Source organism: Dipteris shenzhenensis, chromosome 7, assembly GCF_047967505.1.
Source record: "Dipteris shenzhenensis isolate YYH24624 ecotype China chromosome 7, Dip_SZ_1.0, whole genome shotgun sequence".
In the NCBI taxonomy this organism is placed as follows: Eukaryota; Viridiplantae; Streptophyta; class Polypodiopsida; order Gleicheniales; family Dipteridaceae; genus Dipteris; species Dipteris shenzhenensis.
In genome coordinates this window covers 25,176,791-25,194,518 of record NC_141602.1, presented here as the reverse complement: position 1 = coordinate 25,194,518, position 17,728 = coordinate 25,176,791, and the positions used below count along the sequence as shown (strand labels likewise).

General features: G+C 42.7%; 1 protein-coding gene across 2 annotated transcripts; it reads left to right on the top strand.

Annotated features, from left to right (window-relative positions):
- The first annotated feature begins 1,321 nt into the window (after nucleotides 1-1,321).
- On the top strand, nucleotides 1,322-16,960 carry LOC147900138 (protein REVERSION-TO-ETHYLENE SENSITIVITY1-like). 2 transcript variants are annotated; one of them, XM_087377177.1, is made up of 4 exons: nucleotides 1,322-1,427; nucleotides 1,631-1,696; nucleotides 15,496-15,855; nucleotides 16,249-16,960. In XM_087377177.1, the coding sequence occupies exons 3-4, from the start codon at nucleotides 15,580-15,582 to the stop codon at nucleotides 16,666-16,668; spliced, it is 696 nt and encodes a 231-aa protein (XP_087233303.1). In that variant the 5' UTR covers nucleotides 1,322-1,427; nucleotides 1,631-1,696; nucleotides 15,496-15,579; the 3' UTR covers nucleotides 16,669-16,960. The 2 variants fall into 2 exon arrangements, with proteins under 2 accessions (XP_087233303.1, XP_087233304.1); XM_087377178.1 differs by lacking the exon at nucleotides 1,322-1,427 and adding an exon at nucleotides 1,467-1,524.
- Nucleotides 16,961-17,728: the final 768 nt, after the last annotated feature.

The following is a 17,728-nucleotide window of genomic DNA, read 5'->3' as shown; positions in this document are numbered from 1 at the left end:
GTGTGAGGTGTTGGATTGATGTATGGGATCAGCAGCAACAAGTGTTTTGGAAGCCATTGAATAGGGTGGTGAAGGAATTTGGTCTTGCTCCTAGAGAAGCGGCCTTCCTATCTTGGGTCGTAGCGTCCTTACCATAGTCTTGGCCAACTAACTCATGCCCTTTCTTACATTGGAGGGAGAAATAGTGGATGGTTGGTCGCACAGCTTTGGCAAAGATTTCGTCAAGATTGTGGTACAGAGAGTTGCGACGCTTACAACAAGGGTGGCATGACCTCAATGCGGTATGGAGTACCCGAAAGAGCCCAGGGTGGTGGAGAGAGAGGTTTGAGGAGCTGTGGAAATCGTAGCTACCTGGGAAATTCAAATTCGTCTTATGGAAACTTATGCATGGGTGGCTGCCCGTGAGAAATAGGCTAGTGAGATGGATGCAGGTTAATCCACTATGTCCGATGTGTGGGGTGGCGCAAGAAAAAGTGATGCATCTTTTTTGGGAGTGTGAGCTAGTCAGCGAGTTGTGGAAGAGAGTAGCCTTTGCTGTAGGTGCTGCTGGCTTATGGATGGGGCGTGGAGTAGGGCCTAATTGGCGCTTGGCCCTGCTTGGGGATCCAGGGCGTGCTCTCCCCTTGTTTTTGAGTTGCTGGCCTTATGTACGGGTTGCTCTTTTATTGGCGATCTGCTTCATTGGGGACGAGGGTGCCATTGGTGATCAGTAAGATCAAGGAAAATTTGAGGGATATTGGAGTGTTGGTTGGCATGAAAGATGAGTTGGTGGGGCAGTTGTTGCAAAGTGTGGGTGTCTGGATCTAGAGGAGGTTGTATTGCGAATGCAGTGTGGGCCTTGGGCGCGTTGCCCCTAGAGGTGGCCTATTTGCTTTTTTTGTACTTGGTTTTTTTAAAAGGACTGACCATCCTTTAATACAATTCGGCTAGTTTTATTTTTTATTTTTAAAAAAAAGTGTGCAAAGAGGAGTAAATGAGAATGGCCCAAAAGTCATACAAGGGGACCCATATCATCAATACTCTATGAACCAACCACAAATTAACACCTAAGAGAGCATAAATAATAACAACGATTTTTTTTTTCTCATCTCAAAATCACAACCTTCACTAAGACTACCTAGGTAGGCCAACTAGAATGCTTTGTTAGCTCTGCTAAGTATATTGTAAATAGCTAATAATAGGACAGCTGATCTAACAACTTAGAATCTGCCACAAGGATTTTAGAGTTTCATAAAATGCTCTAGTGCTGGCCAAGTAAAAATTCGGCCTTTCCAAGTTCATTAGTGCTCTTTAATTACTTCATTAGTTCACACATCTACCAAAGTAAAAATTAACGGTCATTTCTCGTTTTATGTCTTCTTCGACCTGAAACGCTCAGCACAGTTCGAGCAATCATCGCACCTCTTGGTTGAGAAGAAAATCGATGGGTACTCTCTTTCTTCTTAATCCAATGCCAATTTTATCAATCACCATCGTGATAGTTCAGTTTCGATTTTTTTGGATCGCCTTATCGTGAATTTTTACGTGCGTTTCTTAATCTCTGTGTATCATGTGATTGTGCTCTCCCAACTGCGTGCAACTAAACCCCACTCGGGTTCTGAAGCGTAGCTTTTTGTCTTCTATCGTTCAGATGAAAGAGCGCGTTGGAATATAAGTACATTGTAGCCCATGGTAGTTCAACAGCAAGCCACACATGGTAACATTCAGCTAAGCCCACGTCCTCTCACTTGACTTAGAAACTCTCCTTGTTCTTTCGTGATTGGTTTCTGGTTCAAATCTTATAGTAGGCTCTTTACTTGGTTTCGATAGTCAAGATTTCCTTATTGTCGATATTACTATCAATATACTGAATGTCTTTAATCCCTGAATTCTCAATCTGCCGTGCACAGAGCTAACGTTGTCAATTTACGCAGTACTCTGACGTTATCTGGCATATCTATGAAATTAAAGGAGATTTTCAGATTCAGGACGATGCATTTCCTGATATCATGCTTGGTTTGATGTCTTATCATTAATCCAATTGGGTTTTTTTGCAAACCATATCACGTGTCTACTGAAGGGGGCTCTTTGGACTGAAGTAAGTTAGTTTGGTAGGGCCACATTTGATCTGATTGTCTCCTATATCTCAAAGTATTGAAGAGAGTCCTATGGTCCAGAAATGGTATATGGGTTCTAAGCTGGCTTATCAGATTGAACACCCTTCTGTTGAGAGTCTGCAACCCCATGATGGCGGAGACAGAACCTGGTGCTGGTGCTACTCAACCGACTGACACTTGCTGTAGCTGCTAGGGGACATTGTTATGTCCTACCTCGTGTGGAATAATGTAGGCTATCATCTTCTCTTGCAAGCGTGTCTGTGCTAACTGACTGAGTGTGGAAGCATGAATACTAACTAGCATAAGAGACAGAAAACCCATGTTTGTACACATATACATAAGCTATTGCTCACAGTGGAAGCCATGGGTATGCTAACTGCTACTTTATTAGCAATCACCAACTTCACAAAAAATATACATGAGCCGCCAGGGTGAACTTCCCTCACTGCATACAACTTGGCTGTCCCATTGAAGAGACTGTAATGACTAACTGATGAAGTAGGGAGGGCAGAACCCTTCATTCCTTGCTGGGGGTGTGCTGATGGTTGAGCTGCTGTCAAAGGCTGGAGCTGTTGATGCTGAGGGTGGAAGGTCTTCAACCCAGACTTGCTGTGATGAAGTAGGGAGGGCAGAACCCTTCATTCCTTGCTGGGGGTGTGCTGATGGGTGAGCTGCTGTCAAAGGCTGGAGCTGTTGATGCTGAGGGTGGAAGGTCTTCAACCCAGACTTGCTGTAGCTGCTCGGGGACATTGTTATGTCCTACCTCGTGTGGAATAATGTAGGCTATCATCTTCTCTTGCAAGCGTGTCTGTGCAACTGACTGAGTGTGGAAGCATGAATACTAACTGATGACGAACTGATGAAGTAGAGAGGGCAGAAGCCTTCATTCCTTGCTGGGGGTGTGCTGATGGGTGAGCTGCTGTCAAAGGCTGGAGCTGTTGATGCTGTTGCTGATGCTGAATACTGGGTTGAGGACCTTCCACCCTCAGCTCAGCCTGGCCTGTCTGGCCGACCTGGTGATGAGGCAGCCAACTGTTGACCTGGAAGCTGACTTCTGCTGTGTCAGCAGGGCCAGTGTGGGCCCTGGTGTGTGTTGCGGATTGTGTGGCTGTGCCGACATGGTATCCTGTGTGGCTGCGTGATGTACTTGCTGATGTGTTAGCCTTCCATTTTGCAAAGCCAGCAGCACTGAAGCATGCTTATGACATCCCCTTTTGCTGAAGCTGAAACAGGCTAGAGACATTGGAGGTGTGTTCAAGAGCTCTTGCTGACTATTTGCTACATAAGCAATCATTAGAGTTAAAACAACAATCCACACCATAAGCTAATTAAAGAAGAAAGCAGGTTTGCTGCGTACAAGAGGGAGACAGCAGAATGGAAATCAAGCTCCTAGTCATAAGAATGACGCAGTAGCAGTACGAGAGCCGAGAATAAGAACCAAGAAAGTTCTGATGCACGCAAGCACTAGCGTTTGGTGGACACACACCGGGATGGAACCAGCCTATCAAAACTTGCAATCAGCCTAACCCTTGGGCTAGCTATTATGTCCAAGACTATGTTATGTAATAAAGTGCAAAAAATTCAAAGTCCATAAAGTTCACGCCTAAACGTAGGGGGTTTGTTACATCCTTTAGAGATCCTATTTGGCATGGGGGATTCTATGGATTTGTGGTGGATGAAGTAATTGTGGATCCATTGACCAAGATGGCTCATTTTATTCCAACTAGAGCAGAGGTTAAAACTCGAAAACTAGTAAGGCTATTCGTGGAGCATATCTATAAATAATATGGACTACCAGCCCCTATTATTAGTGACCGGGACAACAAATTTAACAATCATTTTTGGAGGGCTGTTATAAGAGGTTGGAAACATCTCTCTCTCTCTCTCTCTCTCTAAGTGTGTGTGCGTGCATGCGTGCTTGTGTGTGTGTGTGTGTGTGTGTGTGTGTGTGATCGGATCGGTGTGTGGTGTGAGAGAGAGAGAGGTGTGTGAGAGGCGATGAGTCGAGGAGGAGAGACGAAGGCGAGAGAGACGAAGTGTGTGAGAGAGACGAAGGCGACGAGTCGAGGAGGAGACACGAGTCGAGGGTCTCCGCTCATCCTCCCCAAGTCTCCGTACAGGCCTGCGTCAGGCCTCCGCTCCTCCCTGCGCTCTTCCGTTCGTTCCTGCGCTCTGCCCGTACAACTGTACGGACGCCGTACCTTTGTACGGACGCCGTACAGCCAGGCCTCTCTTTCTCTGCGTTGCTCCGTCGCATCTGCTTGTCCTACGCCATCTTCCCCGTTGCACAGCCGTACCCTTCGTCCTTTTCCGTACATATAGCCTTGCCTTCTGCGTCAGCCGCCCTTTCCACCTCTGAAATCCGTACAGCCTTTACGCTCCCTGCCTCCTCCTCCATTCTGTACAGCTCGTATTTCTAGCCTGTTCTTCGTCCGTACAGCTCTTCTTCGTCTCGGCCCTTCCTTCAATCCTGCCCTGTTTCTCTTCATGGAAGATCAGTTCAAAAGCTACTCTCGCAAGGAGTCGACCCGGGACTCCAAAAGACAACAAGTTGATTTCTCTACTACAGATTCTGTCGACGCTCACTATGTTTTTGACATGCTTAAAGATGAATTTCAGTACAGCCGGAAGGAGTGGGCCAAACCTCCCCCGGCCATCAAATACAAGTTGAAGCTTCCATCATTGGTTGCTCCTCTTCGACAATTCTCTCAGCAAGCAGTTATCATCTTCTTCCCAGGAAAGTTACCTTCAGCAAATGATGTGGCTCAGTGGGTTCAGGCATTGTTGGGAGGCTGCTTTGTTGAAGGAGTATATTTTGCTTCTAGGGGTTTTTATGAAGTGCACTTTTCGGATGCCTCATATCGCCAGCAGATTTTGGAGATGTCGCCCCTATTCTATGGTAGACAAATGGTGCATGTCATGCCATGGTCGCCAAACAAAGATTACCACAGCCTCATTCGACATCACTGCCCCGTATGGGTTGAGGTAGTGGATTTTCCAGACTATATGAGGGCTGAGCTACCAAGTTTGGCAGCCACTTTGGGGCAAGTTGTATGCCCACCCCGCCCTTCGGGTAATCGCAATCGCTTTTGTATTCTTTGGGATACAGATCACCCAACTCCTCCTTCCATTGCGGTAGAAGTGGAGGATGTTCCCCTTGGTGAAAAATATTTTGACTTGAAATGGGGAGTTTTTGCAGGTGCTTGTTTCACATGCCATAAGTTTGGCCACTTAGCCTCACAGTGTCCTGCAGTTCTGCATCAGCTCCCACCCACAGCTATTGCTCCAGAAAATGCTCCCCCTCCAACTTATGCCCCGGGGTCTAAGGCAATGCCTACCAAACTGGGTGATGTGGCTCTCAAATCTGTCCCTTCCAAAGAAAATGTGTTTCAGGTTTCAGCTAAGCAAAAGGATAAGGGTAAGGGCAAAATTTCAGAATCTCATGTCTCTCCCCAGGGTGCCTGGCAGCAACCCAAAAAGGTTTTTGCTCTCAAACCACGTCCACTACAATCTCGCCATTGGGATGCTTCAATTTCTTCCCCTGGTCAGACCTCTTCCCCTGCTGACAGCCTTGCTTCTCAACTGTGGGTTGATGTGCTAAAAAGAGGCATCCCTGTATGTGATAATGATGAGGATCATAGAGCTAATGATCCAGGAGCTCAGGTGGATGTTGATGTCATGGCTGAGGCCTGACAGTTTATACTCTACTCTGCCTTTTGGTTTGACTGTACATATCTTTTATGTCTACTTCAATTACTTGCATTACATACAATGTTCAGGGTCTTTGCAATGTCAATAAGTGGAGACTTTTCTGGCATTATGTACATAGAATGCATCCCGATGTGATCTCTTTACAGGAACACAACCAACACTTCTTGGCTGGCCAGCAAGGCCACTATGCTGGTTATGATATCTTTTATGCTGGTACAATGCACTTTTCGGGGGTTTGCATGCTGGTAAAACATGATATACAGCCCACGGTGGCCTACAACGATCCTCAGGGTCGATGGATGGTGATCAGGTGCACCTGGCAGGCTGCTCTCTATGAAATAGCCTCTGTTTATGCCTCACAAACTTCTGCGACTAGAGCTCAAATGTGGGCCTCCCTCAAACAATATCCATGGCTTTCCAATGCTTTTTTGTGTGGAGACTTTAATAACTCACCTGCCTCCCAAGACAATACTACTCATCGTTCTCACATGATCCCCACTGAGTTTCGACATTGGGAAGATATGCTCTCATCTCTGCATGCAGAAGATCTATGGCTCTCAACAAGGGACACAGATATGGGTTATACGTATCATCACAATGCCTTTACTCATTACTGGGCTCGACTTGACAGATGGTATTTGCTGCATGCTCAGCAGTATGCTGATTTTACATGTACATTACGGATTGATCACTCCCTCCTGCTATCTGATCATTTTCCAGTATGCTTGACATTATCAATAGCACACCTGACAGATGATATGCCGTTTTTTGTCATCGCCTGCTCCATGTTAATAGTGCCTATTTACTTCATCAACAATTTCATAACATGGTGAGAGTGGCTATCCGTCCCCTCCTCTTACATGCTCAGGAGGATATGGATTTTGCTTGGATTAGTCTTGCTCATCGCTTATAGGCTGTTATTCAAGACTATGGACGGAGTTACATGGGAAACCTTAGGCTTAAGATAAAATGGGCTCAATCTCACAAGCAGCAAATGGATGCAATCAGTTCTCATAGGCAGCTTACTTCTTCTGAACATGATTCTTGTGCTTATGCGGTTCATATCATCCACCAAAATGATCTTCACAAATTAAAGAAGTGGCAAATCCGAGCTCGTATGAAACCCCTTTTGGATAAGGGCTGCGCCTCCAAAGCCTTTTTTAAAAGTCTCCATGCGGATAGGCGAAAGGAGGATATTTGCAGGATCAAGAAAGATGATGGCACCTGGACCACTTCCAAATCAGACTTGGAATTGCAATGTTCTAGTCATTTCCAGCATCTCCTTTCCCTTCAGCCTGATCATTTGACGCAAGTAAATGCAGCCAGGTCTCAATTCCTTATGCATGTTCAGCCCATATTATCTCGGGAACAGGCCCATGCATTGGAGCAGCCTTTTATGCTTAGTGAACTGGAAGATGCTTTGAGTCATCTACGCAAAAGCAGCTCCCCTGGTTGGGATGGACTGACTGTTGAATTCTTCCGTGCATTTTGGGGTGATCTCAAGAACACTCTCCTTCTAATGATCAATCATGCTTGGGCAGAACAATCTCTTCCTCCATCCTGGAAACATGGCCTAGTAAAATTGATTCCCAAAAAAAGGTTGTGTGAGACGATGGCTGATTGGCGGCCTATATCTCTCATGCTTGTCATTTACAAACTCATTGCTAAAATGATTGTCCTCAGGGTTCGCTTCCTTTTGCAAGCAGGACTTCATCCTAGGCAGTATGGGTTTGTCCCCAGAAGGCAGATCACTGACAATATCTCCAATGCCTTGCTTGCGATTGAGTATGCCAAATATTCTAAACAAGATGTTCTCATTCTGCAAGTAGACATTGCGAAAGCTTTTGATACTGTCCATTGGGATTTCATCTCTCAAACTATGCATAAATTGGGATTTGGCCCTCGGCTCGTCCACATCATTTACTGGCTTTATTCTCACGCCACGGCACAGTGCTTGCTTGGTGGTGGGTTGTCAAGAACCTGGACTATGACTCGCTCAGTGAGACAGGGTTGCCCTCTTAGTTCCTTACTGTATGCCATTGCTACCCATCCGTTACTCTTGCATATGGACTATCTGGCAGATACAGGACAGCTTCATGGCTTGCAAATTCCAGGGGCACAGTCATTTCTTGCAGAGGCCTATGCTGATGATTCATTCTTCATGCCAAGGAATTCTCAAAGTGATCTTTCTCGCTTGATGCATACACTGAATGACTTTGGCATAGCTGCTGGACTGCATATCAATTTTCAGAAATCAAAACTTCTAGCTTTGAAAGAAGCTGATTGGCATGCACTTCTTTGGCCAGGCCACATTATCTCTTCCCTTACTATTGTCAGACATCTAGGATACCCCATTGGCTGGAATATTACTCCGCAACAACAGCTCAAATGGGTGCTTCAAAAGATCAACAAGAAGTTGGAATACTGGCATTTGTCCACTTGGCCTCTACATGTTCGACTCCGGATAGTACAGTCCATCATTATGGCATATGTGCAATTTTATTTGCCTCTTCTTCCTTGGTCTTTCAAGCATTTGGCTTCCTATATGTCCCAAGCTATGGAGATATTTTGGAAAAGCAAATCTCATAAAAAAGCTTTGCGACTACTACCTATGCAGTCTATTTGTTCACCCAAGACTCATGGGGGGCTGAATATTCTCAATCTCCAGGTTCATATGTTGGCAAGAAAGAGCACTATGATTGCTGATTTTTTTCAGCAAAAACAACCATGGGCTATTATGTTAGCAGCTATGTGTGGAAACATGGCCTCCCATGCATATGGGCATTGGATTACAGATCACTGGGAAGCAGTTTTGTCTTCCTTTCAGGGGAAAATTCGTGGTTGCCCTGTTTCTACTGCTTTTATTCATGATTGGAAGAGAATTCTTTCATATGCAAAATGGACAGGTGCTTCCTCTCATCATGGTAATTCTTTTCGATTGGAAAGCATCCATTGGAGCAAGGTGTTTGCATCGCCTCTCGCTTTACAGGCACCTATTAAAGCATACAATCTCATGAAATTGGGCATAAGATTTGTTGGTGATGTTGTGGATCAACAAGGCTATATACTTTCATTTCCACAAGCTTGCAGGACATTCTCCTTGGGTCTGCATCATAGATCCATTTGGAGAACACTTTCAACTATGTTGCAGCCATTTGTTCCGGTTCCTCCACTGTTTGCACAGGACAGATTAATGGACTGGAATTTGACTTCCATACCTCCTGCTACCCATACGCTCTCAATACACAATCTGACCTCCTCGAAGGTTTACAGATTTCTTCTTCCACAGCCATGGATTGACAAGCATGCCAACACTCTTTGGAATTTGGATAGGCCTTTATCTTGGTGGCAATCCCGACTCATGAAAATCTGGAAAGCCAAATTGCCATTGAAACAGAGGCTTTTCTTTTGGAGATGTATAGTGGGAGCCTTTTCCATTGGGGTGAAATTGGCAGCACGCCGCATTGCTTCTCCTTTCTGCCCCCGTTGCTCTCATCCCTGCGAGACAGTTCCTCACCTATTATGGTTTTGCCCGCACTCTCGCACATTGATCACTCATGTCTCTCATTTACTGCGGCTTCGGTTCCCTTCTATCAGATTTGGGAAACTTTTCTGGATGTTTGGATGCCTCTCATCTCAGATGTCTCCATTACTCCTTTTCTTTCACTGGACTCGCTTTTGGGTATTATGGACCATTTGGACACAGAGACTGCATTCTAGGATGGGTCAACAGTTTCCTCAGGCATATATTTTCTTCAGAATGTCCCTCAAGCAATCCTTACATGACAGTCTTGCTGCAAGGGATTTGGATGCTACTAGCCTTGAAGTGTTCTCTACTTGTTTTTGAGTTCTTCTATTGGGCTCTCTTTCGGAGTTCATTGCTAGTGTGTGGGAGACTTCCCATATTGTAAATTTATGAGGATATAAATACACTGGATTTTACCAAAAAAAACTGTGTGTGATCGGATCAAGAGCATACCGAGATACTAGCTAGTAGAAAAGAGTTTGAAAATGCAAAAGGCTCAAGGGATTAGAGACATTGACTTCACAATTATACTTTGCGGGCTTGTTCAATAGCAGGCAGATATTATCCTATGGGCCCATGGGTTCATAAATGGTACATGTGATAAGTTAGTCCCATATTAATGCATAAAATGAAATGATGAGATGAAAATGTTAAGGCATTTAGAGATAAAGGAGAAAATGCTTTAAGGATGGGCAATCAGCATGTCAACACATCCATATGCGCAAGATAAGAGAATCTTAGTTTTTAGTAACCATTCTAAGAACGACTGAGAGAAGTTGAGTATATGTTTATTAAGTATAACAATATTCTAAGAATGCTACTTAGGGTTTTCAAGAACCATCATACATCAAGGTTCCCAAAAGAGGAAGCTAACATTCCAAATCGTGTTTAATGCTTTATCAGTTCAAAAAAAAAAATCAATAGATTTTTTGTGTTCTCATCACTTTGTTCGCATCACAATATAGGAGACTGTATGAAAATAAATAAATGATATATGCCAAATTTCAAGTTAAGATCTAAAACCAGATTTCCCATAGGGATTTAGTACAAGGACGTTAAAAAACACTGAATAAGACTCTTTTGGAAAACATATCTTGCCATCTACACATGGGCTTCTGGAAATCATGATTTAGTAAATAGATTTACGGGTGAGAAATCACATAGAAGTCATTCTTAAGCCACTGTTAGAATAATAACAATAACATTGCTCAGCTAACTAGATACGATCTCAAAAGGTTAAGACTCACAGGATTTCTATACCGTAGCTATAATGGCAAAATTTTCATTGGACATACCATACTTTTTCATGGACTACATATTTGAAGCATTCCATGCATGGCCCTCCAAAACTGTTCTTTATTATCCATTCTTGTTTATGTTATGAGATAACAACATGCTATGGGAGAGGTAGAGTGATAAGAAAAAACCAAATTTGAGATCTATGTGGGGACATGCCTCATTCGTGATACTCGGATAGAAATATGTACTGAATATTGTCCAAATCCAGAGCCCAAAGAAATGATCTTGCGTTTGTAAGGAGAGATCTAATACTTAGATGACTCATTCAAAAATATTGGGTCACAGAAAAAACTTTAAAGCAATACAGGACAACTTATTAACTGAGAAAGCCTCAAGAGATTTGGCATATTAGTCAGAGCCTAGAGATCACTACCACCATTTTACATTTGAGAACATAGGTCTCTCTCAGAGTAACTGGAAAGAAAAATGTACAGGCACACGGCCACACAAGACATCTCAATGGCCGAGGAAACTACTATCATATTGTCTTGCAAACATGTTGTCATCATTTTACAGTAATCGGATAGATCTCTCACACCATCAAACAACAATGCCCTAAGGATTAGGGAGTTAGTGCTAGCCTTGCAAAAAGGTACATGTGATAAGGGAAACATTTGCGATTGAGAGCCCTTTTGCAAATCTTTCCATGCATGGCTTTTGTGCCGCACATGCCACTTGCAGATCTTTGCAAGCCTTTGTACCATTGACTGCTGGTTCTGACTCTTACATAGTCTGCTGGGCCATCACCACATGCAGCCTTCTGATTGCGCTTGTCCTTCAACCTAAGCTCTGCACTAGTCTGCATGTTGCTCGCAATTTGTGGGTCCCAAAAAGCCCTTTTGCAAATCTTTCCATGCATGGCTTTTGTGCCGCACATGCCACTTGTAGATCTTGGCAAGCCTTTGTACCATTGACTTGTTGGAATACTGAAAGGAAAGAGTAGAGTGGACACAAAATCAGAATACTTGCTTATAGAATGAAGAAGAAAGAGGTCCTTAAGTAGGCACCTCATACAAGGTCACTGACATCACTGATGACCTCAAAGCTCCACAATCATCTCCTCAATCTGCTCCTAGATTCACTCAATCATCCTATGTGGCTTTTCCACCACCTAACTGTGCTTGTGGGCACCTAACTGTGCCTCTAGCACTCACACATAGAAACATAAGGTGTGCCTGAGGCATACACCTTGAGATATCCCAACAAACCCCCCCTCAAGGAAATGCCTCAGGCTATGTCAAGGATACATCTAGTCTCATAGTTTCTCATGCCATCTCATGGTGGTCAAGGATAAATCTATGGCTAGGTTCTCATGCTAGCAAGGGTTCCCTTGGGTGTAAGGTAAACAGAAAGGGATACAAACAGACCTTCCAATGGTTATCTCCCTTGCATGTACATGCACACAATGTCTGCAAGAGGTACCATGGAACAAAACATACACATGGCCTACATCATAAGGTGACCAGAGGTGTTTACAAACACACAACACACAATAGTTTATTTTCATTCATTTTGGAGGACTATCCAGGCTGAGTACCTTGACATAAAAAGAGTGATCTGGAGCATACATAGAGATGAGTTTAAAATGCATAATCTTCATGGGATGCCTCATCTTGTGGAGGCAAAATATCCATGTCAAGGCAAGGTCTTACCACATGGGCAGTGTCTAGTGCCTTATAAGATGGTACTATGATAGAACAAGTGGATCTGAAAGTCATATCCTTCATGAGAACAATTATCTTGTCATCTCCATAGTTGTGTAGAGAAGCATATCTTAGGTGTCTGACCTTCATCTTTTTCTTGTACTTGGAGTCAAATAAAAATGCCATGAGAGTGTAGATCTCTGTATTTGCTTCCTTTTTGGCAACCATTGTTTTGGCAATCTTCAATAAGGAAGTCAGGTTGGCATTTTCATCCTTTGTAGCATAACAAGACATTGCTTTATGTTTTGGCTTTTCACATATTTGGCATAAGCAAGCCATGAGAGGCTCTAACCCAAGTATTGGGTAGTGTCTTCTCTCTTACAAGGCAAAAAGAACTGAAATACTTCCAAAGTATAGCCACTTGTTGTAGCAAATAGTAGTGACTAGTTTTCAAACAATGATGCTTCTTCTTACATGCTTCATAGAAGTGGATGAAATAAACATTTTCCAATCAAAACCAGGTCTAGCAAGTCAAAACAAAACTGAATCCACACTTGTACTGAAGTTATTGAAAGCTTCAAAAAACCAGAAATGCTAGAGTAGCATTTTATGTAGCATCATCTTCAAAAACTTGTCCAAAACTGTCAAAACTGAAAAGCTGAACTTGGAGGGCTTGTAGCTCACTCTTCAAAGCAAGGAAAAGAGGGCTTTCTGAAGCAAAAGAAAGCTCATATACCAGAGAAGGTCCAGCACAGAGGTTGGACGAAATGGTGCGCACTTTTGCCCGGGAGAGTTGCTACAGGCTGAAACTGAGTTTTGACGATTTCTCCCTCGTTACTGAACCAAATGACTTGAAAAATGGCTCAAAATCTTCGTCTTGAGGTCGCCCATCTACTCCTAAGAGGGCTGATACCATGTTGCAGAGGGTTTGGGCAATGGCTGTTTGTAGATGGAGAACCAAGCTCTCAAAGATTTTGGGAAGAAAGAGGAAAATGGAGAAGAAGAAGATGAAGAAGAAGATGATGATGTGGCAGAAATGGGCTCAAGGGGGATCAAAGGGCTCTGATACCATGTTGGAATACTGAAAGGAAAGAGTAGAGTGGACACAAAATCAGAATACTTGCTTATAGAATGAAGAAGAAAGAGGTCCTTAAGTAGGCACCTCATACAAGGTCACTGACATCACTGATGACCTCAAAGCTCCACAATCATCTCCTCAATCTGCTCCTAGATTCACTCAATCATCCTATGTGGCTTTTCCACCACCTAACTGTGCTTGTGGGCACCTAACTGTGCCTCTAGCACTCACACATAGAAACATAAGGTGTGCCTGAGGCATACACCTTGAGATATCCCAACATGACTGCTGGTTCTGACTCTTACATAGTCTGCTGGGCCATCACCACATGCAGCCTTCTGATTGCGCTTGTCCTTCAACCTAAGCTCTGCACTAGTCTGCATGTTGCTCGCAATTTGTGGGTCCCAAAAAGCTTTAATAAACAAGCTACTATACTTCTGCCCATTTGCGTGGTTGGTATATATGTATATATATATTTTACTTTGCTCTGCCACCTCTTTTGATACTCATGCATTGTTAACTTTTGCTCTGTTTCTGAGCCTCTGTTTGTGGTACCTGTCGCTTTGTTGCACCTTGTATTAAGGAATTTATTACAATATTCGTCGGGTGGCACGTCAAAACTACCGTACTTGTTGAAACTCTCTATGAACTGTTGGTTTTCACGTTCAAACTTTATGTCCTGACTCCCATCATACTCATGAGTAAAAATAAATAGGCTCTTCTGATAGGTCTTTCAACCTAGAAAAGAATAATGGGAGAGAAAATTTTGACCTAAACTAGCAATGAACCATAATGATTTTGAATTGGAATTTTCTCAACTCAAATGAAATGGAAATGGATTCTTAGAATTTTGAGGCCACACTGTAGCCTAGGATCATGAACTTGGTGCTTTGATACCACATGTTGGAAAATAAAAGAATGAAGAGGGAGACTCAATAGGACATACATTCATATTAATGATGAAGCAACTACATAATATTGACAAAATGTCTCCATAATGGAGGGACAAGTCCATAAAAGATTACGAATGCTTACATCCGTTTATATAGGCCTCACGGGTGTCCCCCTTTTCCACAAGTATACGCCTTTACTGAAATTAGAGGATACGTGTCCTCTTTCTTACTTGCTACCACAATCTCTCTTTCATCTTTAGCCATGGTCCATACACCATACCTTTTCCTATCTTGGTGTGCATCATATTTGCTTCGTGTACCTCCAAGCTATTTCTTTTGCATATCTCCACTTTCTTCTAGAACCGTTCACTCTCTGGTTGCTCATTATTTTATGCACTTGCTTACATTTTTCACCTCACTGCACTTTCACTCCACAGCGCTTACGGAGTTTTGTGTCTTGAGTCCTAACAGTTAAATAGCTGGCATGCTTGCTTTACTGGATTGAATATCAAACTTCCAAGCTGCAAACTTCAAATAGATAGGTAATAAGACAATTCAAATAAGATGAGCCATATAGAAGATTTTTATTCATTCGGCAATAACTCCAATTTATGCTTTACAAGAATATTTACTGAAATGGTTTGTCAGGTTGGGACGACACTTGCTTTCTCTGTATGTATGATGGTGTCTGGAACCTATCTTATATTACTTTTTCTGCAATAGCTGGCATTCTCATTTTACTGAAATGTATATCAAACTTGCGGTTTTATGCTAAAATTTTAATTTGAAGTGGTGCATTTTTCCAATGACCTCTTAAAGAGGTATTTCTTGTTGCCTTTAAGCTAAGGTAATGCTAAAGTTTCAGCCATTGTGGGTGAATTAACAAGTCGACTTTTGGTGGAGAGACACCATTGCAGGCCTCGTATACCTAAGCACGTGTCATATTTTGTTGTCTACCACACACAATGGAACCTGTTATACCTGAAACCCCCGTGCTAAGCAAGGTGTGTTGAGTATGGACTGTGATTTGTCTTCAATGCCCACCTGCCAGGCGAGGCACGGCAAGGCGCTAGGAGTACGGGACTGGTGCACTACTTTACATACTCGCGAATCTAGGTCAAGTGTGGGCATAGCAGGATGAAACTTAGACTTACATGCAACCACTTATCTTAAAGCAATTGAAAAAACAGGTGTTGGTTGTTGACGATTTACTTCATGCAAGTCTAAGATCCTCTTTTATTGTTTGCAGGTTTAAATGGGAAATTGAGCCTGACATTCTGCTTACTCTTATGCAATATATGATCACTGAAGTTGGATTTTGAGGATCTTATACATGGATCAAGCAAAAACTATGAATGAACTCCATGATGAAGAGCGCTTGACTGGCACTATGGATTTGCCAGCTGTGGATCCTTCCACTGCACGATTTCCCCAGTGCATTGTTTGGACTCCTTTGCCAATTGTATCATGGTTGGCTCCATTTGTCGGTCATCTGGGTATATGCCGTGAAGATGGGGTTATTTTGGATTTTGCTGGTCCGTATTTTGTCAATGTTGACAATTTTGCCTTTGGTGCTCCTGCGAGATATGCGCGTCTCAGTGGGCAACAGGTGAGTTTCTTCTCCAGACCCACCTTCTCTTTCATTAGCCTCAACCAAGCATCAACAGAATAGGCGTCCAGAAAATTTAAAGTTGAAAGCGAAAAACATACAATGTCATAGATGCAAGAAATTCTTTGAATACGCCACATGATCATCGTGCTAACCAATTCTTTTTCGAACTTTCAGATAGAAATAAAAAGATTGAACTCGCCTTCTTATGAAGTAGCACTATTTGTCCTACCCCCTTTTCTCTCTTTTCTGCTAAGTGCCTGTGTGCTCATTTCGTGTGGAATACTTATCTTCCTGTTAAACTGTTTAGGTGTTAGTTTTGCTCATTGACTTTTGAGATGTAAATTATCTTCTTATAAAAACTTACTTTTAGATGTATTCGATTTAATGCAGTGCTGTTTTCCTACCCATCTCTCTGATCACACCTGTAAATCGGGGTTTAATCATGCTCAACTTGGCACATCTTTATCCTGGGATGAGGGACTTCGCAGTACGATGCAGCAGTTTCAGCACAAGTCTTACAACTTGTTTACGTGTAATTGCCATTCATTTGTTGCCAGGTGCCTCAATAAGCTTGCTTATCAGGGTTTCATCGAATGGAACATCATAACGGTCATCTTCTTGATCCTTCGGAAGGGTCGGTGGGTTAGCAAGATGGCAGTAGCAAGATCGTTTGCTCCTTTTGCAGTAGTAATGTGTCTAGGCATATTTGTGGCTGGCTGGCCTTTTATGATAGGCTGGGCAATGTTCAATATCCTGTTGATTGGATGGTTTGTGATGGGAACCTATCTTATTCCTAGCCTCATGGGTTGACAACCAGGGATTGGCAACATCCCAAATAGAAAAGGTACAACACTCTTTTTATCCTCTAAAATAAAGTGGAAGGAGGGGTTTTGTATTTTGGCAAGTCTGGACATTCAACTGGATTGTAATAGCCATAGAAAGCATTTCCTTACGATGCTTGTGATAATACACTTGAAATATGTTATAGGTTGGAACTATTCAACATTTCAGTGGTTCAAATATGTGACTTTTATGATCTGCAATAAATCAGACGAGTCATTAAATGGCTTGGCACAAAGAAAGGATCCTGTTACATGTGTAGGCATACAGAGTGTGTTTGAGGTAGGAGACCGTACCTCCTTGAAGAAGGGTTTCAAAAAGAGTATTTAAATATAATTAATGGTTTTTTAAATGTAGACAATTGGAAGGATTTGCTCTATGAGTTCTTTGTAGGTACTTTTTGATTAATTTTGCTAGCCTTTGTGAGGGTTGAGTTTGTGCTTCATCTCGAGGGTGACAAAAACTTAATATGAAGACCTTTCTGTGAACTGATGCTCAAGCTTGTGTGTTACTATTGTGTCTATATGTGTTACAACATATGTAGTGCTGTTGTTTGTACCCACTGTTGGCCATCGATGACGCTAGTGGGATGTCACAGTAGGTGGTCCTTACTACGTGTGAGAGTCTTGTGAGTGATTGTCATGCGATTGAAAATGCACTATTTGTTGTCCTTTATAGGAAATGGCATGACAAATGTCCTTAACATTTTGTCCCTTACCATTTTGTGGAGGCATCCTGGGCACGTTCTTGTATTCATATGGATATGTAAATATCCATTTCACTACATTCTTTGCAAAAAAATACATTTAAACCTTTTTAGTATGGAAAGTCATAATGGCTATTGATCAACAGGGTTCAAAGGGTAAAGGTGTGGAGAGCGAAAATGTCATTGATGTCCTAAGGGATTAATATATGGACAAGAATGATGAGGAAAGTAGTTCCAAATACTCAGAGTTTTGAGGAGCAACTAGCAATAGCACATAAAGCAAATCTAGAAAATAATGAACCCCCTTTTACAAAGGTAAAAGGA